At 49.1% G+C, this 27,541-nt stretch overlaps 1 protein-coding gene across 1 annotated transcript in view; it reads right to left on the bottom strand.

The window, feature by feature from the left end:
* The window catches only part of MINDY4 (MINDY lysine 48 deubiquitinase 4), a 93,883-nt gene extending 66,641 nt beyond the window's left edge, over positions 1-27,242 (bottom strand). Inside the window, exons 1-5 of the mRNA XM_056118355.1 lie at positions 27,148-27,242; positions 17,065-17,184; positions 11,933-12,168; positions 7,246-7,492; positions 4,227-4,633 (exon numbers count right to left, since the gene is read on the bottom strand). Coding sequence (XP_055974330.1) covers positions 4,227-4,633; positions 7,246-7,492; positions 11,933-12,168; positions 17,065-17,184; positions 27,148-27,210 — 1,073 coding nt within the window. The 5' untranslated portion in view covers positions 27,211-27,242. The remainder of the gene's footprint in view (positions 1-4,226; positions 4,634-7,245; positions 7,493-11,932; positions 12,169-17,064; positions 17,185-27,147) is intronic.
* Positions 27,243-27,541: the final 299 nt, after the last annotated feature.

Below are 27,541 nucleotides of genomic sequence, written 5' to 3'. Positions count from 1 at the left end.
TGAGTGGGGCTGGAGCGATAGCACAGCGAGTAGGGCTTTTGCCTTGCACGTGGCCAACCTGGATTCAATTCCCAGCATCTCATATGGTCCCCCGAACACCGCAAGGAGTAATTCCTGAGTGCATGAGTCAGGAGTAACCTTGTGCATCACCGGATATGACCCAAAAAGTCCCCTCCCCCCAAAAAAAGATATGCATGAGTGTACTTAACCTATAGAATACAGTAAGAAAAATCCAATATATTGATATGTAGAGAGCAAGAAGATTAAAGAATGAGACAAAAGCAATATTTGAAAAAGAAAACAAAAGGAAAGAATTTTCACAAAGTCTAGAAGCTCTCCATATCTCAAGTAGAATGACTGGCGAAAACCACAGCATGGCTTATCATAGTGCTAATAAGCTGACAGTCAAAGGTGGAGGGGATGTGGCGTGAGTGTAGAGTACACATATGCCTACACACACAGGCACCTGGGTCCATCTCTGGCACGCCTGGTCCCTAAGCACCAACTGTGGTCCCTACAAAACAAAAACAGAAGCCAAAGGAAGAGCAACAACAAAAATGTCAGCTGATTTACCCCCAGGGATGATGAAAGACTAAGGAGATGGGATTAAACATCTCAAGTGCTAGATGCATTTCATCGCACATAAGACATGATGAAATAAGTAAAAAATGAACTAGAAGTGAAAGCAAGGGAAAATAAAGTGAAGCAAAGAAAGCGAAAAAGATGGAAAAGACAGGCATGAGTGGGGCTGGAACGATAGCACAGTGGGTAGGGTGCTTGCCTTGTACACTGTCGACATGGCCAACCCGAGTTCGTTTCCTCCACCCCTCTCAGAGAGCCCGGCAAGCTACCCAGAGTATCTCGCCCTCAAGGCAAAGCCTGGCAAGCTACCTGTGACATATTGGATATGCCAAACATGGTAACAAGTTTCACAATGTCCGCTGGAGCAAATCGATGAACAACGGGAGGACATTGACAGTGACCGTGAAGTGCTAGAGAAAGAAACCAGTCAGAAGGGACCAGAGAGTTCAGTAGGTTAAGGCACTTACCTTTCCTACACCAGCCCTGGTTTGATTCCCAGCACCGCATATGATTCACCAAGCACTGCCAGAAGTGATCCCTGAGCACAGAGCCAGGAGGAAGCCCTGAGCACCATAAGTGTGACCCAAATGACAACAAAAACCACTATCTGGACCTCTACACCAAGGAAAAATACCCGCCCCCCCCAAATCATCAAGACATTTCCAAACAAAAACTGGAAAAAATTAAAACCCTCTCACAAAAACTCTCTCAGAAACACTAAAAGAAGTTCTTCAAAAGAAAAATATAAAAGCAATTACTATCTTCACTTAAAAAATGTTTAAAAACAGACTGAATTAAAAAATATATAATATCAAAATATAATCTGCTTACCTGGGATAAACTTTAAATATACATCAGACCTAAAGGAAAACCAACAAGTACCACAGGATCAAAATCCCAGAGAGAACGTAGGTCCTAAGCAGAAATAAATTAGAAAGGTACAGTGCTGCCAGCAGGGTGAGTGCATCAGCAGCCTGATGGTGTCTTCAGGCTTCCTGATACCCCAAAATCGGTGGTGTGCCTTTGGCCAGACCCCAACAACTCGGGACCAAGTTTCCCAAGAAATTAAATGGCCAAAAGTTAGGTATGTAGGAGCCAAAACCCACCTCTGGCTCAGCTATACAAGCCCGTTTATTGGCCTCACTTCAAAGACCCATAAATCAATCTAAAAAAATATCAACAGTCACAGTTAATCTTGGACTGCGCAAGGCTGAACAGACTGGGGTTAATTGGAGGGGAACAGGTTAGACTTGAGCCTGCCCCAGCAGAACTGCTTGCTCCTACAATCCAAAATCACTGCCATGACCCGGGCCAGACGCCACCGTCTCGAACGGGCGTTTGCCTTGCACACAGCTGACTGGGCCTACCTGAGTTCAATTCCTCTGCCTTTGATTCCTGTGCCCCTCTCGGAGAGCCCGGCAAGCTACCGAGAGTATCTCGCTCACATGGCAAAGCCTGGCAAGCTCCCCGTGACGTATTCGATATGCCAAACACAGTAACAATCAAGATATAATCTGAAAATTCGGGTGTGTGGGTTTTGTGATGAAATCTCCAGGCTTTCTGGGGTCAGGATGGCCTACTTCCCCCCACTTCCCTTTACTCCTAGAAGCATTGGCAAGCACCCCCACAAACCAACTCCAGCGTCACCATGTAAACTCTTCTACCGGTCTTGCTCCAGAGACCCATATCTTGAAAGATATCAAAAGCCACAGATAGTATGGGACCTGCGCAAGGCTGAACAGACCCGAGTAAATCAGAGAGGGGCGGGTTAGCCTAATGCCCACCCAAGCAAAGCCCCTGGCAGCCACTTGCTTCCACAATCCAAAAGCACAGCCATGCCCCTTGGCAGGACTCCACCAACTCAGGATGGGCCTTACCGAATTATTTGCTCGAGCGGGCCCAGTAACGTCTCCATTGGAGACTTTGTTGTTACTGTGTCTGGCTCTGCTAAAAATTCTGGCAAGCGGGTTTTGTGAGTGAAATCTCCAGGCTTTCTCTGGGTTGGAAGGCTACCTCCCCCAACCTCTCTGTACTTCCGGACACCTCAACAGCCATGTCCACACCCCAAAGCTGCCACCCAGGTAAAAACCTACGCCAGCCTCTACTTTCCCGATAAAAACACTGAATGCCCTGAACAAATACGTGACTTCTTAGTATTTGTATTGCAAACTATAATGCACAAAAGGAAAAGGAGAGGGAGAGAAAGAAGAAAAGCACCCCCCATAGAAGTAGGATGGGGGTAGAGGGTGGGGTGTTGGATGATGGGGGGAGGGAAACAGGGGACACTGGTAGTGGGAAGTATACACTGGTGGAGGGATGGGTGTTGGACCATTGTACGACTGAAACCCAATCATGAACAGTTTTGTAATGGTATGTCCCACAAATATTCAATAAAAATTTTTTAAAAAATTAAAGTAATGTGGAGTTAATGCCTGCTTCAGTCAGCTTAATCAGTGGCCAAAATAAATAGTAGTACTCATACATTAAAAAAAAAGGAAAGAAATAAGCTAGAAACCAAAATGGAAACGATAACCAGAAAAAAATACCCCAGATGGCTATACGTCTAAATAATCCATGGGTCAAAAGAAGAAATTACAATGAAAATCATATAAATTACAGAAATATATAACATCTGTCTGGTATACAAAGCATCACTCAGAAATAACCTTAAAATGTACTACAAAAGAAGACTAAGAATCAAATGTTATTCACATCAATAAAATAGTAAATTAAATAAGTAATAGTACATAGTGACTTAAACTCAAAGAAAGTAGGATTGAAAAATAAAAGTAAGGGTACTGGAGCAATAGCACGGTGGATAGGGCTTTTGCCTTGCATGCGGCCGACCCGGGTTCGACACCCAACATCCCATATGGTCCCCTGAGCACTGCCAGGAGTAACTCCTGAGTGTAGAGCCAGGAGTAACCTCTGTGCATTGCCGGGTGTAACTCAAAAAGCAAAAATAAATAAATAAATAAAGATTTTAAAAAGTAAGAACAGTAAAAAAAAAAGAAACAGCTCAATTCAAAATTAGATACACAGAAGACAGAATAGAAGAGCTAAATCTCTTACGAGACCAGCCAAACACTGGACCACTTATCCCCAGCGCCAGGAATGGAAGCAGAGGCACCTCGCAGAGCGCAGACTCCCAGATAGAGGACACCTGCAAACACGAACTTAGCCCACTCAGTGTAAAACACAGACGGTTTCAAAATACAAACTGCACAAAGACATAGAAATTACAAATTAAAACTAATACCTTAATCCATCATTAAAAAACCTATCAAAGATTTAAAACTCAATGTTTAGGTTTCTTCAATGAAAAACCAAAACTGCTCCTGAGAGCCTTGTGTGAGCTACTATATCTGTCCCGGGACCCCAGACCAAACGTCTGATTCCCCACAGCCCCAGAACCCAGCCAGGTTCCTATGGACTCGGAACCATCTGCTAAACCCTTGCTACCCAGAACCAGAGCCCAGGGAGAAGCTCCCTGCAGTTCCCTCCCTGCAAGAAGCATCTAGATGGTTCTTCCCTGCCTCATGGGTTTGCAGAGAGCCCAAGGCTGAGGTGAAGCCCCCAATGGAAGCCACTAGAAGTTTCCAGAGGGTTCTCAGGGAGCCCAGGTCTCTGACAGGCATGCTCACCTGATGGGCGTCGGCTGGCTCCCCTGCCGTTTGAAGGCTCTCTCCAGCCTCTCCTGGGTCGCCCTGGCGTTCCCACCTGGCAAGTAGAGCTTCAGAGGCATCCTGTCAGCTCCCAGGCCACTGTCCACAGCCGCCTCTCTCTGCTGGCCCCTGCCCCTGGGGGGCAGCCCTTTGCTGGACAGGGGAGGAGGGCTGCTGGGTCTCGGCCTGTCGGAGGGCAGTGAGCTCTGGGCCACGAAGCCGTTGTTCAGTGCCAGACCTTCCTCAGGGCTGGGGCCGGCTGGGGTGCAGGTGGACAGTTCAGTCACTTTCCGGCTCTCCTCCTCCTGGGCGTGCGGCCCGGGCTGGCTCATGCTCTTCACGGTCGTCGTTGGGGACCGCTTCAGAGAGTGCTTCCGGCTGGGATCCTGGAGGCCGAGGGACAAAGCTGTGAAGCCCTGGTCAGCGCACCCTCTCCCTCCACCTCACCCCCCCACCCCCACCCCAGGTTCTTTCCCATTCTCCCTTGTCCTAGGGCCAGACACTCAAAGGCAACCGCTTCTGGAATCCCTCCACTGCATCCCCCTGCATTAGCCCTGAGAGCGTTTCCACCCTCCTCCTGCCCCCTCACTGACGGGCAGAGGGTTCTAGGAGAGAGCGAGGCTGGGACACCATCCCTATTCCTATCTAACTCCAAGTCACCAGCATCAGCAAGTCAAGAACCCTCTGTCCCTCACACCTGTCACCACGAGTACAGCCTGTCATTGATAACCTGTACTCTAGCTGTCACTTCTTTTTTTAAAAAAAATCTTATCTATTTTTCTTTTTGGGTCATACCCAGTGATGCTCAGGGATTGCTCCTGGCTCTCTCTGTGTTCAGGAATTACTCCTGGTAGTGCGTGGGGAACCATATGGGATGCTGGGGATCGAACCCGGGTTGGCTGCGTGCAAGGCAAATGCCCTCCTCGCTGTACTATCACTCCAGCCCCTAGTGGTTGCTTCTAAACCTCCTGAAAAATAAGTTTCTTGTGGAATCCTGTGGTCAAGTCCTTTTTTAGTTATGAGGTGACTCGGAGTTTTTTTTTTTTAATAAATATCAAGGTTCACGCGTTTTGCTGAGGAAAATCAGCAAACTTTTGCCGATGAGGTGCTACCACCTAGCCCACCACAGAGGGTATATAGTATGTGTAGGCACTTCCTTTCTAGGAAAAAATTTTTTTTTTAATTTAAATTCCAAAAACATCTGGTCCGAGGATTTGGGATGAGGGATTAGAGGGGTGTCATGCCGACCTCCCACAAGTTCATGGGGAGGATGGAAGGAGGGACATGGTGAGTCTGGGGACCAGCCCTGCCAGAGTTGCCTGAGCCCCTCACTTCCGTGTGGGCCCAACTGGCCCTGGTGTCAGGCCAGCAGTGGCGGAGACCCTTCATCTTGGCTGTCCACAGAGCTGCCGTTAGCCGTCCAGCCAAGAGGCCTGCTGATTTTCCAGTGAAGTCATAGCAAGGTGACTGGCGGAAACGGGCCCCCTCTTCACAGCAACGATGAGCTGGTGAATGGAGACTCCTGTTGTTACAACTTAGAAGGGGGGACATGGGGGCGGAGGGAATGGAAATAGGCCTGCGGGGCTTTTCCTAACCTTAAAATTCCAGCCCTCTCGTCATTTCCAGAAACAAAGCTCAAGCCAAACAGTGAAGCCAGCGGTGGAATAGGAAGAGCTAAGTCTGTACTGTTCCTGCTCATGGAAATTACTAGACACTCTAATTCTCCTCTCGAAGCATCCTCGCCACAGCATGAGGAAAACATTAGTCACCGTTCCCAAGGAAAACCAAACTGGTGGCCTGGCCCCTTACTCATCCCTCATAAATACAGGGCTGACCCAACAGTAAAATGTGATGGAATGCCTGGCAAACCTTCTCTCCAGAGCAACTCAAAGGCCCACAAATGCCCGACTGGGAAGTGTTTCTGGGGAAATTCCACACAACCCACCCTCTCGTGCCCTCGTCCAGAGTTGGGAGAGAGTCTTGGGGGAAAGCAGCTCCTCAAACAGCCCCAGTCAGAAGTCAGTCAGATCCCGGCAGCCCACCCAGATGGCAGCTGTGAAGGGCGTCACCCCTGTGCTCTGTACAACTGGAAAGTGGTGACCGGAAGGGGCCTTGGCATCCACCTGCTTGACCTGCCATCAGAGGGCGAACACCCAAGCGCTCAGGGCCCTGAGCTCATGCAGGGAGCTCAAGGCTGTATCGTCAGCACTGGGAATACAGCCTCATCTGCCTGTCGTGGTACAGGGCGGGGGACTGGGGGTGGAGGCATCTCTACACAGCAAGGCTGAGCTGCCAGAACTTCCGGGGACTTGAGGACATTGCGAGCCGCCACACAGCCCCTCTACAAAAGCTAACTGAAGTGCTCGTTCCACATAAGCAACACCTAAGAATGACCCATTTCATTGACTCTCAACTCTAGGAGACACCTCCTCTGTGTGACCACACGGGCTGGTCCTATCAGCCCCCTACTGGACGTCTTGAGGAAATGCACCCGTGTGGCTCTGGGGAGTTGGGACTGACACTTTCCACGCAGGAAAGGAAGCAGGACAGAGGGACGAGGGCGATTCAGAAGCAAAAACGTGGCAGTTGGTTTTGGGAAAACACCTGGGGCCTATCACTCCAGGGGAAACAACTCTTGTTTGTTGAACACGACATTCTCTACATCTGGATGGGTCCCCCCTCCTGAGTGGCAATGATTAAGGCTAGGTAGATGTAGTCTCACTAGCCAAACGAACGTGAAACTACAGCCTCCAGGACACTGGAGAGATGGGTAAACTGAGGCCTGGAAGGAGAGGAGGCCCGCCCAAGCCCCACAGGGAGCTGATGAGAACAGAGGGACACAGAGGGGAAGAGCTTCCTGTCCCGCCACACAAAGGTCCCCTCTGGGGCTGTCTCCTGGGGTGCCCCCAAATAAACTCTAGTAACCCCACCTCCCCCATCCACCCTCCTCAGTTCTTACTTCTCTCCCTCACAATCACAGTAAAAGCAGCATCCCCACCTGTGGGCAGTTGGCGGTGGGCCTGGACATCATGCCTCGCACAATCAGGCCAGTCCTGGGCCTGATCTTCTCTGCCATCTTCTTGGTGTCCAAGGAAGGCTCGGATGGTGGGAGCTTGTCCGTCTTCTCCCACACCGGGGCCAAGGGGCTGGTCTCACCAGGGACAATCTGGACGGGCTTATTTTTGTGGGGGGGCCTTTTGGATGATACAAAATTACCAAGTACATCCCCATCATGATTGTCGTGTCTTAAAAAAAAAAAAAAAGGACAATTTTAGTTAAACAGATTCTCCAAACAGAATTACTAAGCTCACAGTGTTCACAAATCCATCTTGTGCTTGGGTTTGGCTGCTTGAAGTTTTTCATTATACAGAAAACTTATACAGAAAATGAAAAAAATTTTAGAGCACGGGAAGTCTGACCTACAAAATAAGACCAGGAATGAAGAAACCAAATCGGCGCTGATGATCCGGAATGGGATCTCTCCATCCAAACAGCACGGCTGAGAAAAGGCCCCTGGACCCTCAACACAGTCACAAAAGATGGCAGCCGCCTTCCTGCATGGTGACAGGGTTGGCTGAGACAAGCCTGGTGCTCCTGGATTGCCGGGATTAAGCTAGGCATAGGCCCACAGTTCCTTTTCTTGTTTGCTTGACAGTGGATGAGGGAAAAAGTGAAAGTGTGTGTGAGTGTGTGTGTGTGTGCGCGCACGCGTATGAGAGTGTGTGTGTGTGTGTGTGTGTGTGTGTGTGTGTGCACATGCACAGAGGATGGAAGCGTGGAAAGAGAAAATAGGAATGAGAATGAGACAGAACACAATCCCAGGGAACCAGGGAAAGAGGGGCTCTTACCCAGCACCCTCAGAGCCCAGGAGCGCTCTGACATGGCAGATTCTTTTTTTTTTTTTTTTTTTTTTTTGCTTTTTCGATCACACCCAGCAATGCTCAGGGGTTACTCCTGGCTCATGCACTCAGGAATTACTCCTGGTGGTGCTAGGGGGACCATATGGGATGCTGGGAATCAAACCCAGGTCAGCCGCGTGTAAGGCAAATACCCTACCTGCTGTGCTATCACTCCAGCCCTGACAGATACTTCTTACCACTGGCCTCTGGCATAATGGAGACTACTCTGTGCCAAGCAGTGGGTCCCTCATGAGAAAGGGGCCCTGGTGGGCCATCACTAGGACAAGGCAAACAGAGGATGGGTCTGAAACCAGCCTGGGGCAATCTAGAAGTTTCCAGTGACAATCAGGGCACCTGAGTCTGAGAGAATGTTCAGGCTACTCTAGGCAGGGCACAGAGATCGTCAAAGCAGGACTGGCTCAGGGAGCATGGGAGGGCCGTGCACATTGTTCTAAGAAGGTCCAGCTTTGGGGCTGGAGAGATAGCACAGCAGGTAGGGCATATGCCTTACATGCGGTCGACCCAGGTTCGATTCTCAGCATCCCATATAGTCTCCTGAGCACCGCCAGGAGTAACTCCTGAGTGCAGAGCTAGGAGTAACCCCTGTGCATCGCCAGGTATGACCCCCCCCAAAAAAAAGGTCCAGCTTTATCCTGAATGTCCCAGGGAGTCTGTGGAGGTCTTACAGTACAGAGCAACACAGCCAGACTTGTTCTACAGAAAACTCACACATCTTGAGTCAAGGATGGAAGATTTGAGGAGAAACTTGCTAGGGGTGCTCAAAGCCGGAAAGAGATGGTAGGAATGTGCCAGGGAAAGAAGGTACAATCAGGGGGCTGCAGCAATAGTGCAACAAGTAGGAGATTTGCCTTGCACCTGGAGAACTTGAATTCAGTCTCTGAAGAGCCAGGAGTAAGTCCTGAGCATCACCAGGTGTGGCTCCCCAAAAAAACAAAACAAAACAAAAAAGAAGGTATGACCTGAGGCACATTAATTTTTGTTGAATGGTTCCCATCTTTTGGTAGCTTAATACCCAATCCTTGTCATTTCTTGTAGCTGTCTTCCAAATAAAAAAAACCTCAACCAAGAAACACAGTTTTCTTCCTGCATTCCCAAAGGTCTTATTTTACAAGCTTTCTCTGCTATAGTGTTTCCCCGCTTTTTAGGGTTCTATACTCATTTTGGTTTTTGGATTTTTTTGGAAGGAAGAGACATCAGCCAAGAGATTGGTGGCTAATCAGACCATCAGACTCATGCAAGGGTGAGAGGATAAGATACCGCTAGGACTCTGCAGTGCCTGCAGGAATGCACCCAGAGACGTTCAGGGGACCATGTGGTGCCGAAAACCAACCCCTGACTGGGCAATTGTTAGGCATCCTCCCTAAATACTGTACTCTCGCCTAGGATTGCTGCTTTTAAATATATATAATTGATTTTTGGCTTTGGTTTGGGGCTATACCAGAAGGTGCTCAGGGCTTATTCCAGGCTCTGTGCTCAGGGATCACTCCTGGAGGTGCTCAGGGTCCATATACAGCATCTAGGATCAGCTGCAAGCAAGGCAAGTGCCTTAAGTCCCATGCACTCACCAGCTTCTTTATTTTTTAAATACAAACAAAGAAAGCCTGAAACTTAGTGACCACATGTTTGAAACAGACATTCTAAATCCTACCTATCTTCTGCCATACCTGTTCTCTTTTCCAGGTCTATAGCAGAAAATTAGTACGGGAGCAATAGTACATGAGGGAGGGTGCTTGCCTTACACATGGCTGACCTGACTTCCATCCTGGGTACCCCATATGGTCCCCTGAGCCTGGCAGGAGTGATCCCTGAGTGCAGAGCCAGAAGTAAGACCTGAGCATTGCAGGGTGTGATGAGAGAGAGAGAAGAAAGGAAGGAAGGAAGGAAGGAAGGAAGGAAGGAAGGAAGGAAGGAAGGAAGGAAGGAAAGAAAGAAGGAAAGAAAGAAGAGAGGAGATATACAGACAGGGTAAGGAAGGAAGGGAGGAGTAGGGGAGGGGTAAGGAGGGAGGGAGAGAGAAAGAGAAAGAGGGATGAAGGAAGGAAGAAAGGAAAGGAGGAAGGGAGGGGAAAAGGGAGGGAGGGAGGGAGGAAGGGAGGGAGGGAGGGAGGGAGGGAGGCAGGCAGGCAGGCAGGCAGGCAGGCAGGCAGGCAGGCAACAGTCCATGACAGGGATCTTGAACAAAGTTGGCAGCTGAATCACAATCCTTCCAAAGGCATCCTCACCCTGAGCCCTGGAAAGTAGGGGTGCAGTGCTTCACATGGATAAAGGAACTCTGCAGATATTATTAAATAAGGAACCTTGAGAGATGATCCTGGACAATTGGAGTGGGGTCCAGTGGAATCACTGGGTCCTCATTAGAGAAAAACAGGAGCACCATCATCAGCTGGAGACGTTAGACACAGCAGATGTGGTTGTCACAGTGTAGAAGCTGGAAGAGGTGGCTAAGATACAAGGGCTAGAAAGAAAATAGATTCCCTCATTAAAGTCACTAGAAGAAAGAAAGCAGCATCCAGAGAGACAGTTCTGAACTTCCAACCTGCAGAACAGGAAGATAACAATTTATGTTGCCTTAAGACACCAGGATGGCTATTTTTTTTTCCTTTTTGGGACCTGGAGATACACAGAGATTACTCCTGGCTCATGCACTCAGGAATTACTCCTGGTGGTGTTCAGGGGACCACATGAGATGCTGGAAATCGAACTCGGGTCAGCCACATGCAAGGCAAACGCTCTACCTGCTGGGCTATTGTTCCAACCCCAGGATGGCTAATTTTTATAAACTAATTTGGCTAGACTGTGGTGTCCATCCTTTGGCCATTTGGTCTGACTAGCTAGTTTGGTTTGATCCCTGTTACCACGTTTGGCCCCCAGGCACTACCAGGAGTGATTTCTGAGCAAAGAGGCCAGATATAAGCCCTGAAAGAATAAAAAATTATAGCACAGCGGGTAAGGCGTTTTCCTTGCGCACGGTTGACCTGGCCAAGCCAGCCAACCCAAGTTCGATTTCCTCTGCCCCTCTCGGAGAGCCTGGCAAGCTACCAATAGTATTTCGCCCACATGGCAATGCCTGGCAAGCTACCCGTGATGTATGATGTATTCAATATGCCAAACACAGTAACAAGTGTCACAATGGAGACGTTACTGGGCCCGCTCAAGCAAATCGATGAACAATGGGAGGACAGTGACAGTGACAGTGACAACTAGTGCCTTGAGGATTTTAGGATGCACTTAACATCTACGACCAGTTGATGACACCCATATCCTTGATAATATGGTTGAATTTCACTCAACCAGTTGATGCCTCAAAGCACACTAACATGGGGCCAGAGCGATAGTACAGTGGGCAGGGCACTTGCCCTGCACTCAGCCAACCTGGGTTCCATCTCTGGCACCTCATATGATGCCCCGACCCCTGTGCTGGCAGGAGTGACCCCCAAGCACAGATCCAGGAGTAAGCCCTGAGCACCACCAGATGTGCAGGTCCCCCCCCAACCACCACCATCAAAAAAATATCAATCTCAGATTTCCCAGAACAGAACTAATTCTGCTGATTGTTGTACAGAAACACAGAAACCCTCCTCGCGTGTAGTGTGCCTTACAGATTTCAAAACTGCTACCTCCAAAATCTTACACGTGTATTCAGATAATATACATTTATGCAAACACACACATAACACACATACTATTGTCTCTGTGTCACTGGACTAGTACAGTCACTATGTCCAGAGCCCCTTGCCACAACAGCAGAAGAAAGGGCAGAGATACCTGACTTTGCTGGTTTCTGACAACGAGCTTCTCCAGCTGGCATCTTCATCTGCTAAGTCATAGATATTTACAAGTGTGGTCTCTGAGCATCTCAGTGGCAATTTGGTACTTTTCTTTGGCATCGAGAGCGCAGGGATTGGTGTTTCTTGAGTGAAGTTGTTGGTAGTATTTCCACAGTGATCCAAAAAGTATCTGGTAATGAGTTCAAGGTTTGTTTTTAGAGGGTTTTCCTTTGCCTGTCAATAGGAGAGAGGGGGAAAAATTATTAACTACATACACAACTTCAAGGGCAGGATGGGGAAAATGACCATTCTAGTTTGTTGATGTAAGTTTATCAACATCTCACTCATTCATGCACCCTCTCCTTTGGTTTCTGGGCCACACTTGGCGGTGCTCAGGACTAGCTCTTCACTCTGCACTCAGGAATCACTCTTCGTGGTGCTTGGGGAACCATATGAGCTGCTGGGGTCAAACCTGAGTCAGGTGCATACAAGGCAAGCATCCAACACCATGTACTGTCTTACCAGCCCCTCATCCCTGTTCCTTTCCAGGAAATGCTCACTGTCTTTGATGGATCGGGTACCTGAGCTAGGAAGCAGCCCAGAGAAGAGGAAGACAAAACCTCTACCTTGAAAGCACATGCAGCTCTCTGGAAAGAAAGATGGCAGCCGCACGGGAGCCTTGTGGACAGCAGGTTTGAGCCGGGGGTGGGGGCGGCAGGGACCTCATGGGAAGGGGGGCGTAATGGGCCGTCCTTCACGTCCGACCGAGGTCACCAGCTGCCCCCCACGAGCGGCTCTCCGGCACGACCACGGCCCCGGAGGCACAAGGACTTAGCACAGAGGGCCACCCGCTTGGAGCAGAAAAGCAAATGGACTATGTGTTAAACCACGCCAGCATGCCTGCCCGGAGGGGAAAGGGTGTTGCCCCATTCGCCCAATCCTCTCTGGAAAGATGGTGGCCGCACGGGAGCCTTGTGGACAGCAGGTTTGAGCCGGGGGTGGGGGCGGCAGGGACCTCATGGGAAGGGGGGCGTAATGGGCCGTCCTTCATGCCCGACCGAGGTCACCAGCTGCCCCCCACGAGCGGCTCTCCAGCACGGCCACAACTCCAGAGCACAGAAACCAATCTCTTAACTATCTAACTTTTAATAGAAATACTTCCAGGGTTAATAAGTAAAATAGCAGAAATCCAAAACCGCGTGGTCGCAATCATTTTATTCTTAAACCCAGCTGTAGAAAGCAAATCATTTCACAACGCTGTTTCAGCATGTCTGATGGGGGGGGTCGTAAACTCTAAACAATAATTGTGCATCTTCTATTGAAACAATGTATCTAGTCAAAGTAGATAGAGTATTAACTAGAACTCATCTGCCTCACAGGAATTGGGAGGGGTGGGAGCTGGGGTTCTATTGGGGTTTGTGGTTAAAAATAAGTATTGGTAAAGGGAAATGTGTTTGATATTTACATGACTGAGACCTAAACCCGAAAGCTCTGTAACTTTTCCCACAGTGATTCAATAAAGAAATAAATTATTAAAAAAAAAGAAGAAGAAAGCACACGCATCTGATTCACGTGCCAGGAAACTCCATAGGATGTGACAGCTATAATATGCTGTGAGATGACTAGAAAACCCATGAAAGTTTCTTCCTGTTTTTGTTCTATGAGGAATAACACTATATGTCTATTTCATTTCTTAAAAAGCTAAGCCTTCAGGGATTGTTAATTCTACAAGCTGACAGACATTTAGAACCCGAATATTGTCTTAGATTGTATGCTCCACATTTATCTTCAGACACCAGGGATCAAATGAACAACACTGCAGTGCGTTATTGCATGAGGTACAGAAAGGGAGTAAAAATTCACTCAGTCTACCCCAATCTTAAAATAAAAACAACAAAAAGCCTAAAAAGGCAATGAAAATAAATAACATTTCCCTTTTCTGCTATATCAAAAATTACCTTGGAAGTTTTTTTTTTTACTGCATATTCCCAGGCCCATTGAGTCTTATTTAACCATAATTGCAAAATTAGAGCCTTAATTTCTTTCTAAATACTCCCCTCAATAATTGTACGGGGCAGATAGATTTATCTGACATAACCTGCAGACTGGCCTAAGGGACAAGACCACAAAACTACCCAGATGCACCCTCTGTCCCCAGCATCCCCCTGCCAGAATCCTGCAGACACGGGGCACCAGAAGTTTTGCAATTAGTGACAAAGAATGACACAAAGAGAGAGACACAGTGGGGACTCCTGGTACCTCCAATCCCTCACCTGCAATTTCCCTGATCTATGAAGCAGAACTCTGGGACCAAGACCCACAACCAAAGGAGTTAGGAACAAATTCCACAGATTTAGCAGCCAGTAAATTCACGGGATGGCTTTATGGCTCTGATTTTTTAGTATGAACTATTCCCCCCCAAAAAGAAAAAAATACAACCATTTTTGTCTAAGTCTTAAATGAAACAAAAGAGAAAGAGAATATCAAGAAAGATAAATTTCCTTCTGGCTTCTTGATTTTTCCTTTGAGAGGGGTGGAGCCCGGAGTTACCTGCCTACCTATGTCCACCTGTGTCTTTTGAGGTCACTTTGCTCATTAACAGACTAGATTGTTGTCACTATGATGTCACTATAGTGTATTCTTTTTTAAAAACGTCAACTTATACAGGCATTTTATCCCTCATATACTTAATAGGGAAAGCAAGTTACTGGAATTAGCATTCAATTGCAAGGCTTTCCTGGAATCATGTGAGCCTCATGCTGAGTGAATGCTAAATCACCATGCAGCCATTAGATTATCAAGTATATTTCTCTGTAAAACATATGCTCCAATTCATTTCAGAATGGCTGACAACTATTATATAAATCAAGTAATCAAGGAACTTTTTAAGATCGAAGAAAAATACTTTAAGTATTTAAAGATAACAGATAGTTAGGAAAGAACAATCACTATGGTAAATAAATAAATAAATAAATAAGGAGCCTGAGTGACAGTACAGTGGGTAGAGTGTTTGCCGTGAGTGTGGCCAACTCACGTTTGATCCTGGCACCCCATATAGTCCCCTGAGCCTGCCAGAAGTGATCCCTGAGCACAGAGCCAGGACTAAGCCCTGAGTACAGCCATGTGTACCTCCACACACACACACACACCAAAATAAAAATTAAAAAAAAAAAAGAAAAGAATAATAAAGCCATTAGGAATTATTGGCATTTGCTTCTGGAAAATTAAGTCAAGATGCATTTACATAAAAATCTCACCACACCAGAATGGTAACCTAAACTCCAGGGGTGTGGTTACCATGCTGGGGGCCACGTGGCTGGGATCCAGGAACAGACCTGGGGCTCCTGCATGCCCTCAGCCCACTGGACTCTTTCGGGCTGAGATTTTTGCTGAGTTTTCTCATTAGTTGTCTCACTCTCTACAGAAAATCCTTCTTCAGTGTCATCCTCTCTCCTGCCTTAGCATGCAGCACGTGGAAGACCCTTGCGTACAGGCCGCAGGGCCACGGGTCTGTCTCTGCAGGATGGCAGCCGAGCAAGCTGCAGAAGCCTCCGGGGTCTGAGACAGGGCCAGAGGACAGAGTGAATCTCTCTGAGGTCTTCCCGCAGCCTCCACGAGGACTTCCCCGCTGTCGGGAGCCTTTTCTCTTCACAGGGAAAGCACAGGCATTCTGGCAGCTCTGTGTCCTGAAGACCACTCTTAGCTGCCCGAGGTACAAGCTTACTCTCTCATCTGTTACTGAAATCACTGGGCCTACTGCTGGGCTATGACGGGCTTGAGGGGAGTTGTCACACTGTTCCTGAGGTAGCCTGACTCTAATAAGTCCTTAGAAGGCTGGGAGCATCCTACCTCCATAAACCAATCATCTGAGAAAAGAATCACACTTCACACAAGACTGGCCAGGGGGTCAGAGAGAGCACGGGGGTCCGGCAGGTGCCTTGCACACAGCTCACTCAGTCCCCATGCCTGGCACCACATATTCTCCCCCCAACATGTCAGGAGAGATCCCTGAGCCTAGAGCCAGATGAAAGACCTGAGCACCACCAGGTGTGGCCCAAAATCCAAAGGAAAAAAACAAAAACAAAAACAAAACATCAGCCTGACCACTTGATCCTGCCACTGGCCCACAATCAGGAGCCCTGGTCCACCCCTCTGGAGCTGATGGAGACAGAGGAGCAGAGGGATGTGCGGGCATCTGGAGCTATGGGCTGCACCCCCGCAGTGGTTTAAAAGTTGCTGGGCATCCTAAGGGCTTCATCCCAGAAGTCCAAAAAGTCAGGGCCCCTCATCTCTACTTCACACGGTGTACCCTCACTTTGGCATATGAGTCTTGGGCAGGAGACAGACGCTTTTTTTCACGGAGGTTTGTGACAGTGACAAACAGGTATGCTGCGATGGCGGGCCCCCTTTGGGCCGATGCAGTACCCTCCCTGGTGGCGGCCTCTGTGGGGACTCCCCTCGGGGAGGAAAGGAGGAGACTTGGTCTCCCTACCAGAGCCGCATCTTCACTCCCGGAGCCCCTGGTGCACCCCCAAACCCACACTGCCCCATGCAGGCTCTAGGGCTGGCCGAGCCTCGCCCTCCTTGGAGGTGCAAGATTGATGGGGTGGGTGGGGGGGTGCGGCCTACGGTAGATGGGAACAAACTAGATACACAGAGGCTCTGTGATGCGCCTGGCCGGCACCCCAAAAGGCGGCTGGAAGCTGCAGGCGCGGGCACTGCAGACCGCATTACTCAGAACTGAAGGAGGAAAGTCTGACGCGGGCGGGGGGGAATGGAAAATTCAAGTATAACCCAATACTATATTCTTAAGTACAGGCTGCCTAAAAATAGCCCCTCCTGGGGCAGGGGAGGGGGAGCCCAGGGATTAACTGTTAACAGACGCGGGCCCGGGAGCATTGGTGGCGCAGGCGCGCTGCGCCCGTGGGGTGCCAGGCCCCCCTCGAGGTCAGGAAGCCGACTCACTCCCGGGACTTGCGGGCACTCGCGGGGTCCGCTCCCCGCTGACCGCAGGCCTGGCCAGCCGCCCGGCCCGCCGCCGTCTCTGCCCGCCTGGCCCAGGCCTCCGAGGGCTCTGACGTCGCCAGGTTCTGTTCTAGAAGGCCACGCCCAGCCCTGCCAGGCCCCCACCTTGTTCTCTTTGTAGAGGAACTCAAGATGCAAAACCTTGCGGAGGTCGTTTCTGCTGTTGATGCTGAGGTCGGAGCGTGGGCGCTCCTGGTCCATGGTCCAGCACGTCTTCTTTAAACCCTGGAGGGAGAAATCGGAATCGTTATTTACTAGTGAAGATCAAAACCTTCTGTCCTCCGGACAAACACAAGATTTATCCTGCCTCCCTCACGAGGATATTGCAAACCAAAAAAGGGGAAGGGGGGTGGTGGTGAGGGGGGCGACTGAATTGAGCACTTATTTTTGTATGACCTTTACACTTGACATCATCTTCACCATTATTATTCTGAATCATGCAGTGACCCAAGAGCTGAGCGAGGCCGCAACTGCCGGTATGTGTAATAGATACAGAATGTGGAATTCAGGTAACTGATTGACCCCCAGCTATTTCAGAAGAGCCCTGCGTATGGCCCTAGATTTGAAGCCATGGAATATGAAACTTTAAAAATAAACAAAAGGAAAAGCATTAACTCGAGGCCAAAACTCGCTTCCCTCTTTCCTCAGATGTGGAGCCAGACTAGATTTGCCCAAGGTCACAGCAGAGTCATATGGAAGTAGATCTAACTGCCCCAGACTTGGGGGGGTCAGGAGGCCGGGGCCCAGGCCCCCCGGGACGCACCAGGCAAATGTCCACCGAGTCCCAGCAAAGCTGCTTTCTCTCATCCAGCCCCGAACTCCCTGAGGGCCCAGGTCACACAGTCCCAGGGAATGAGGCGGCCTGTCCCCCAGAGGGCCTGGCTTCTCCCTCTGAAGAACAACTGCAGCAGCTGTGGCTGGCCCACCTCACTGGACCATGCCGACCACTGTATGGCCAGAGGATGAGAATAGGCCTCACAGACAGCTCTGCCTGGCGCCTAATGAATCCCAGACCCTCAAACGCTTCAAAATGGCTCGGGAAATAAGACAAAACCTACAGCCAGCCATGAGTTTAGAAAAGAAGAATTTATGAAAGCAAGAGGTGTGGGCACAACCTTGAACCAAAGAACATAAGAGGAAGGTCTGAGGGAAGAACAACAGAAAGAAATGAATGTAGGGGGCTGAAGCAATAGCACCACGGGTAGGGCATTTGCCTTGCATGCGGCCAACCCAGGTTCGATCCCCAGCATCCCATATGGTTCCCTGAGCACTGCCAGGGGTAATTCCTGAGTGCAGACCCAGGAGTAACCCCTGTGCATCACCGGGTGTGACCCAAAAGGCAAAAAAAAAAAAAGAAGAAGAAGAAGAAAAGAAACGGATGTGAATGGTGGGGAAAGAAAGGCATGAGAGGGTCCACTGGAGGCACGGGTTGCTAAGGGCAAGCACCTGCATTTGATCTGAGCTTAAACAGGTCTTTCAAAATCAGCCACAGTGATGCAGAAACTGCTGTAAGGAAGGACACTGTGCCAGATAATAGCTTAAGTTTGTCGCAGTTCAAATCAGCAAGTCTTGGGGCTGGAGTGATAGCACTGCAGGTAGGGCGTTTGCCTTGCACACGGCCAACCCGGGTTTGAGCCCCAGCATCCCATATGGTCCCCCGAGCACTGCCAGGAGTAATTCCTGAGTGCAAAGCCAGGAGTAACTCCTGTGTATCGATAAGTGTGACCCAAAAAGCAAAAAAAAAAAAAAAAAAAAAAGGAAGAAAGAAACCAGATCAGCAAGTCTTGTGGGGTTATGTTTGTTTCTTTTAGGGGGTGTTGGGCCAACACCTGGTGGGACTCAAGGCAAACTCCAGGTCTGTGCTCAGAAATCACTCCTGCTGGTGCCCAGGAACCATTTGTGGTGCCAGGGATTGAACCAGTGTCAGCCATGTCTAGTCCCGCACCTTGTACATCTAACCAGATCCCCAGGACTGTGCTCCACTCTGGCACTTGAACATCACCGGGGTAGCAGAAGACAGTTGGGAATGTCCAAGCCAATCCTTGGCCCTATCTGGCCCATTTAGTCTCATTCAATCGACATTTATTGTGTACCAACAATGTGCCAAACTGTTCTAGATGCAGGAGCTACAGAGGAAAGTGGTGATATGGGTAGTACAGGAAATAAAGCCAGGAATGACTTCCAAGGATTTGGGGGAGATGTAGAGTGCTGCAAGCACTGTCCAGGGGGCCCTGAGACTATACCAGTGAAGCTCTGTCAACTAGGTCAACCCAAACAAAATGGCACTGCGAAGGCTCAGCACTGCTAGGGGCCACTTGGGCAATCCTGGAGGGGTTCAGGGATTCCAGGGTTTTTTTGCCCATTAAGAAGAACCGTGCTGCTACTTGATGGGGTGAGGGAAATTATAAAGGAAGAGGAAGTCGGGAATTGAGTTGGGGCTGTATTACGTTGAGGCGTTTACTCATGGAAATAAAGAATGGGTCGGTAAGTCTTAGCTCAAGACAGACAATTGGTGGTACTGAAATCCACAAGACTGGTTGAAAGCACCAGGAAGATGAAAGGGGCAAGGAGCAATGAAAAGGGCCAAAGGGGGGTTAAGCTCCCCCGCACGCACAGCTCACAGAAAGGAGAGGAAGCAGCAAAGAATTGCGAAAGAATGATAGAAAGGTAGAGGAGGAAAACCAGAAGAAGCTATTTTCCAGAAGCCAAGCAGAGGAAGTTTTCAGGAGGAAGGACAATAAACAGGGATAAAGCCAATTCTTTATTAGATCAAGAAGTATAAGGGCTGAAAATCAGAGGCCTTGACTAGAATCACTTCCATGGATTAGGGAGGTCAGAAGCCAACGTATAGTGGATTTGAGAAAACAGGAATGTGCATTAGAATCAGAGCATACACGAATTTTTCATGGGGTTCTGCTATAGAAAGAAGAAAACAGACGGATAGCCAGAGGGGCTTAGGGAAAGAGGGTCGAGGGAAAGTTTGAAGGCACATGCACACGTGTTGATGAGAAGGAGAGGAGGCAGGATGTATGTGCAATAAAGGGAAATGAGATTCCTGGAGCGCGTAGGCCATGTGACACATCATAAAACACTCCCTACCCATTCTCCATGATTACCACACCATATTTGATGGGGTTCAGATAGTAGGCAACAAATCATAAGGGAAATATATGTAGTATATATACACACTTTCAGATATATATACCAAAGCTCACATCACCCAAACTTTAACAACATGTTAGTGATATCCCATAGAATGTCTTAATGGCTCCTGCCAAAACAGAAGAATCTTCACACTGTTTCCTATATGAACACTTTTTTGTAAGCATGTTCAGCAGTTCTTCAAAACAGACAATACAAAATATATTCTTTTGGTTGTGTTTTGGGACAGGGATTGGGGTTGGGATGGAAACACCCCAAATTTGGTGGTAGGAAGGTGCAATGGTGGTGGGATTGGTGTCTGAATATTGAATGTACTCAAACATTGTGAACTAACTTATAAAATTTAAAAATTGAAAAAAAAAAGTAATGTGGAGTTCATGCCCAATTCAATCAGTTTAATCAAAGGCTGAATAAATAGCAGTGCTCCTACATTATATAAAATAAAAATTAAAAAAAAAGGAAAATGAGAGTCATGGCCACAGTGGCCCAAAGCATGGAAAGGCACCCACAGGAGCGTTGGCCTGACCCAGGAATGTGTTCAATCAAAGGAACAAAGAGAGGGAGGGTGAATGTTCAGTTCCAGGAAGAGTAGTGAGTGTACTCATGGGAGACAACGGGTATTTCCTCATGGATGTTACTAGTTTATCCATGAAATCAGGGAGGGAGTTGGTGTTTGAGAGAAGGTGAGAAATGGTCAACCAGGATTTGAGCGGGCGAATGGCCAGGTGGGGAGGCATCTCTGAGGCAGCCCAAGAGTATATGGCAGTGGATTTAGTGTGAAGCCACCCATTGTCTCATTTATCTTTGTTTGCAAGGCCTGGCATACACTGAGGAGAGTCCTGCAAAATGAGGGGAGTTCCCTGCCCCCTGAGTCCCAGGAGTCTTCCTGCCCAACTCAACCATCACTGCAGGTGCAAATCCAGCTTCATACCCTTTGCTTGCTACATTCTTCGGGTGAGGTGAACCTCCCAGTGCTGCCCCCAGGGCTTTTTCAGAAGTGGACGTAGATTCCCTTTCATTCCCCTCCACCGTCGTCATCCTAGCAGCCCCTCCCCTCTCCGCAGCTGCTCCAGTGCCACACAACTCTACTTATCACACACTACACCGCACACACACAACCTCCTTCAGTGAACCCACAGACTCGGGTAGTGTGGGTTGCTAACATATTCCTAGCTCTGTCCATCTGTCTCAGGAAAGCCTCCACAAGGGCAGTGGTGGTGGAAAGAAATCACAGAGCCCTACATCGTCAGGTGAGATGGAGCCAAGATGCATTAGAAGTAGTCTCATGATCCACACTGGGTCTCAAAGTTACAAACCGTGAACAGCAAAAAAATGCTGAAAGATTATAGGCATGGAAGGAAAGGAGCAACACTCAGCCTAATCCATCAGAGAGCTCTCTCAAGGTGGGGCTACAAAGACTCACTCTCAGCGCATGGCAGACACAGTGGGGAAGTCACACAGAAGCCCACCAAGTTCAGTGAGTGAAGCTGATATATCAGAAAGCTCTACTAATTCCAACCAACTCTACAAACTCTCAGTTCATGACATGAGTGACCATGATGAGCATGTTTAATGTGCTTTAATATGTAATATATGTATCTATATAATATATGTATAAAACAATGGTACAGGTAATCATTGAAGCACCAGCAATTAGGAAAGCAAAATGAGAAAACTATAATCAGAAGTAACAGAACTGGGCTGGATTGATGGTGCAGCAGGTAGGGTGCTTTTCTTGTATTTGGCCAACCTGAGTTGGGACCCAGCATCCCATATGGTTCTTCAAGCCACACTGAAAGTGATCCCTGAGTGCAGAACGAGAAATATATAAGGCCTGAGCATTACCAGGTATGCTCCCTTAAAAAAAATTTAAAAAAAAAAACACAGAAGTGACAGAACTGAAAAGTATGGTAGGTGAAATAAAAAATTCCATGGAGACCTTAGGAGAGGTCTTAATAGAAGAGGGGAAAAAATGGTGAGTTCAAGTTGAGATGCTGAAACAACAGAAAATGTAAGAGTCTGAAAATAAATGAATTTCACATCAGAAAACTATGGGATGAGTTCCATAGGAACAATATGAGAATCACCAACACCCTAGAAACAGAAAGAAAAATCTGGTGGGGAAGTACCAACCTAAGAAATTGCAGATAGAATTTCCCAGAGGTGAGGAGTGCAGGCACCCAGATTCCAAGACACATTGTGATCAGAATCGCAAAAGACAGAGACAGAATCCTGAAAGCAGCAAGACCAAAGAAGGAAATTACATACAAAGAAACTCCCTAAGATTCACAGCCGACCTATTAAATGACTATAAGGGCAGAAGAGATGGGTGGGATATAGTTTTAAAATGAACTTAATGAAATGAACAATTCACCAAGAATACTTTATTGAGCTAAACTGTCATTCAAATTTGAAGGAATGATACAAAGCTTCCAGGAAAAACAACATCATCTTTGGAACTTCATAACCTCAAAACCAGTTTTGCAAGAAGCATTAAAGGAACTCCTTGAAGGGACAAAATAATAACTTCACAAATACACAAATTCTACAAAATGATGGGAATTATTTTCTTCATCTAAAGAATCTCAATGGTGTCCAGAACAGATGAATGGATAAAGAAACTATGGCACCTCTACATAATGGAATACTACGCAGCTATTAGAAAATATGAAGTCATGAAATTTGCCTATAAATGGATGAACATGGAAAGTATCATGTTGAGTGAAATGAGTCAGAAGGAGAGGGACAGATACAGAATGACTGCATTCATTTGTGATATATAAAAAATATATATAGTAGAAGACTAATATCCAAGACCAGGGAAAACAGGGGCTAGGAGGACTGGTCAATGGTTGGAATCTACCATAAGTGTGTGTGTGTGTGTGTGTGTGTGTGTGTGTGTGTGTGTGTGTATGTTTGTGTTTGTGGCAGAGGGTAGGTAAGATAAAGAAGGGACAATGATAATTGGAACTGATCATGTTGGACAAGAACTGAGTTTTAAAAGTAAAGGGATATACATGATAGACAGAGAGAGAGAGAGAGAGAGAGAGAGAGAAACAGAGAGGAAAAGTGCCTGCCATAGAGGCAGGTTGGGGTGAGATGGGGGTGATGGGAGGGAAACTGGGCATACTGGTGCTGGGGAATGTACACTGGTGGAGAGATGGGTGTTGGAACACTGTATGACTAGAACCTAATCACAGACAGCCTCATAAGGGTCACAATCTCACACTGATTCAATTTAAAAAAATCTGAAATCACTAATCAACAGATACAGAGTAGCAGAATGGATCAAAAAATTGAAAAATTGAACCCAACTCTCTGCTGTCTACAAGAGACACATCTGAATACTCAGGGCAAACACAGGCTCAAAGTCAAAAAGCTGAAAGACAATTTTACAGGCAATCAGTTCTGTTAAAAAAAGGTCAGGGTGGACATACTTTGTCAGATAACAGACTTCAAATTTTAAAAAGTTTTCAGAAACATGAACGATCATTTCTTAGTGATCAAGGAATCCATACATAAGAACTCACACTCCTAAACACATATGCACCTAATGATGGTCCACCAAAATGTTTTGAAGCAGTTTTGAAAAACTGCTAATATGCACGAAGGAAGATATTGGCAAAGGAGCAGCAGGCTTCAACACTCACTGTCACTGCTAGAGGGATCAGCTAGGCAGAACCTCACAAAAAAACACTGGCCTCAGGGAAGAATGAGAGAGATGAAACAGGGGTCTGGAGCAACGGCACAGCGGAAAGGACGTTTGCCTTGCACACAGCCGCCGACCTAGGTTTGATTCCCAGTATCCCATATGGTCCCCCGAGCACCGCCAGGAGCAATTCCTAAGTGCAGAGCCAGGATTAACCCCTGAGCATCGCCATGTGTGACCCAAAAAGGAAAAAAAAAAGATGAAACAGACATACATAAGGCCCTTCAGCCTCCGGGACATTATTAAAAAAAATAGGACACCCCAGATCAGCTACGTTCAAGAAAAACGAATTACACACTGTACTATCTTTTCAGCCCCAATGCTTCGTTTTGGTTTGTTTGTTGGCTTTTTGGGTCACACCCAGCGACGATCAGTGCTTACTCCTGTCTTTGCATTTATAAATTACTCCTGGAGGTGCTTGAGGGACCATATGGGATGCTGGGGATTGAACCCTAGTGGGCTGCATACACAGCAAGTGCCTTACCCGCTGTACTATTGCTCTGGCCCCTAAGGATGCTTCATTTTTATGTATCAGAGTGCTGGAGAGATAACTCAAGAGAGAGCCCTAGAGGTGCTCATGGCTTACTCCTGGCTCTGTGCTTGGGAATCGCTCCTGCTTGAGCTCAGGGGACTACATACAGTGCTGGTAATGGAACCCAGGTTGGCCACATGCATGGCATGAAACTTACTCCCCGTAATCTCTGGCCCCCTAAACAAACAAGCAAAATACCCTCTACAAAAAAAAATAGGCCATATACTAGACCCCAAAACATAGCGCCATAAAATCAAGAAGACAAAAATCATATCAACTATCCTCTAAGACTATGATGTTTTGAAATTGGAAATTAATCACAATCAGAAATGGGAGGGAGGTATCACTTGGAAATTAAATGAAAATAAATAATTTTTAAAGCAAAAACAAAAATATTATGGTTATACCCAGGAAAGAAAGAAAAGGAAGGAAGGAAGGAAGGAAGGAAGGAAGGAAGGAAGGAAGGAAGGGAGGGAGGAAGAAAGGGCCAAAGGCAACAGAACTAGAGACCTGATCTACAGAACTGAGCTTCCCATAATGTGGGGAGAGTCCTTGGGACACTGGCGGAAGAAGAGGATACTCTGGCATCAGGACAATATGTGAGTGAAAGGATCATTACAAGAATGTAAATCATGGTACCTCAATGAAAAAGGGGTCACGGTCACAGTCCTCCCGTTCATCGATTTGCTGGAACGGGTCCAGTAACATCTCCATTTTGAGAGTTGTTGTTACTGTGTTTGGCATATTGAATACGTCACGGGTAACTTGCCAGGCTCTGCCGGGCAGGCGGGATACTCTCAGTAGCTTGCCGGGCTCTCCGAGAGAGGCAGAGGAATCGAACCCAGCTCGGCCAGGCCGGCTGCGTGCAAGGCAAATGCCCTACCGCTGTGCTATCACTCCAGCCCAAATGAAAATGGGGAAGCTTTTTAAATAATAAAAATGAGGGGCGTATTGTGGAGGGCAAGAAGAGCAAGAGGGCCAGGGGTGGTTATAATGGCGGGGGTGGGGGTAGCAGTGAGGGGAGGCCTCAGTAGGGCCGAGAACTGTGAGGAGGAGTCAGGAACAGAGGGTGCAGATGAGACCGAGGTAGGTGAATAGTGTATGCCGGGCTCATAAGGATGGGGACCAACTGGAAGTGGGATGCTTGGACCGGAGGACAGTAAGGGCTCCTCCTGGTGATGGCAAGAACACAGGAATGGTTGTCAGTGGGCAGTCACTGCAGAGGGAGCCACAGACCTCCCGCTTTCTACGTGATGACTTTAGAGAGCTGGGACTGCCACTGAGCCACCCAGCCAGCTGCCTTTCCTGCCTTCTGCTCCAGGGCGGGAAGCACACACTCTCCCAGGGCTGGGTGCCAAGCACGTACCCCACTGAGATAACCAAGGGCGCTTCCATCAAGGAGAGGGGCCTGTTCCCTCACAGGAATCCTGGAAGAGGGGCTGGAGTGATAGCACAGAGGGTAGGGCGTTTGCCTTGCACGCGATCAACCTGGGTTCGATTCCCAGCATCCCAGCATCCCATATGGTCCCCTGAACACCACCAGCAGTAATTCCTAAGTGCAAAGCCAGGAGTAATCCCTGTGCATCGCCAGGTGTGACCCAAAAAGCCAAAAAAAAGTCCTGGAAGAGAGGCGTACGTGGAGCCTCTCCTACCAACCATCACGAGACTGGGGGCAAGACTGGGGGCAGCCGGGCGAAATGCCCGCAGAGACTCCCACAGAAGGACTGGCCAAAAGTTTCCGGCTCAAATACTGGCTGACCATTTCACACCTCCTCTCTCCTCAAACCCCAGGTTCCCCCGCCCGTCAGATTCCACTGAGAACCTGGAAACAAATCAGGAGCAAACACCCCTCCTCTCTCCCTAGCATGCTCCCTGCCACAGGTGAGGGACCCCTCCCAAGCACACCATGTGGGTGAGCAGCGGGTACCCAAGCCCCTTCTCTGGCTCTCAAGCCCCTCCCCTTCACTTCTAGACCTCTGCCTGCTGTGTGTCGGGGGAAGAGGTTGCTGTTGTTTGGGGGACCGTGTGCGGTGCAGGAGGCCCGCACGTGCAAGGCAAGAGCACCCCACCACCCATTCCAGCCCCACTGTGCATGTTTCAGTCGGGGCCCAGAGGGCAGCAGGCGGAGGTGCAGCCAGGCCCTTTGAGCAGGCCACGGGTGCAGGACACCCCTCCTCCTCTAACCTGCATCGCGGGGGGTGGGAGGGGTGGGGGGGCGGACAACTTTCTGAGCAATGCGCAAACTCCCCTGGGATAAGTCAACTGCGGAACTTCAAAACAGAAACAAAGGCCAGGCCTGAGTTTCCCCGCCGTGGGGGAGCAGAACTGAAGGGTTCCGTGGGCCCCAACTTTTGGGCCAGTCCTTCCGTGGGAGTCTCTTGCGAGCACAGTTCTTGCCCCGCGCCCGGGCTGCCTGCAGAGCTGAGCGGGCTCCGCGGAGGGGCGTCGCGGGGAGGGGGGCACCCGGGGGTGGGGGGTGTCCCTGCAGGCTGGGGTGCAGGGGCGCCTGGAGGGCCCCGCGGCCCGGTTCCCCTGGGTGGGGAGGGTGGGGAGGGTTGCTGCGGCCGGCCCCGCGAGCTCCTGGGAAATGTAGTTTTCCCGGCCCGGGCCGGGGACGCCTTAGATTTGCATCTCGGGCTGGACCGGGCCGGGCGGGACGCGGGGCTGCAGGGGTGCCGAGCTGCAGAGGTGCGGGGCTGCAGGGGTGCGGGGCTGCAGGGGTCCCGGGCTGCAGGGGCTACCCCCGGCTAGAGCAGGCGCCCGCCCGCTGCGCACGGGCACGTACCTTTCTGCTGAGGAACTCCCGCACCAGGGAGGCGGCCACCTCCTCCACGAAGAGGCTGTCCATGCTGCCCGCCAGGCCACGAGGCCGCGGCCCTGCAGCCCCACAGCCTCCCCCACCCCCAGGTCGGTTGGGCCAGTAAGGCCGCGTTGCCGTGGAGACGGTGGCATCAGCGCCGGCCAGGCTCCTCCCCGGCGGGCGGAGCCACTTCCCATTCGCCTCTGCCTGCAGGAGCGGAGCCCGGGAAGCGGGAACGCGGGCCCGGCGCTCGGACCCGGACCGCGACCTTCTGGGTGGCCTGGACTCGGCTCTGCTGCACGCTGGGCTGCGTTCCCCACCGGTGTGAAACGGGGACCGTGTTTGCCTCTCGGCGCTGGACGTCCACCAGCAGAACCGC

Source organism: Sorex fumeus, unplaced genomic scaffold, assembly GCF_029834395.1.
Source record: "Sorex fumeus unplaced genomic scaffold, SorFum_2.1 ptg000037l, whole genome shotgun sequence".
NCBI classification, from domain to species: Eukaryota; Metazoa; Chordata; class Mammalia; order Eulipotyphla; family Soricidae; genus Sorex; species Sorex fumeus.
This window is presented reverse-complemented; position numbering and strand designations above follow the sequence as displayed.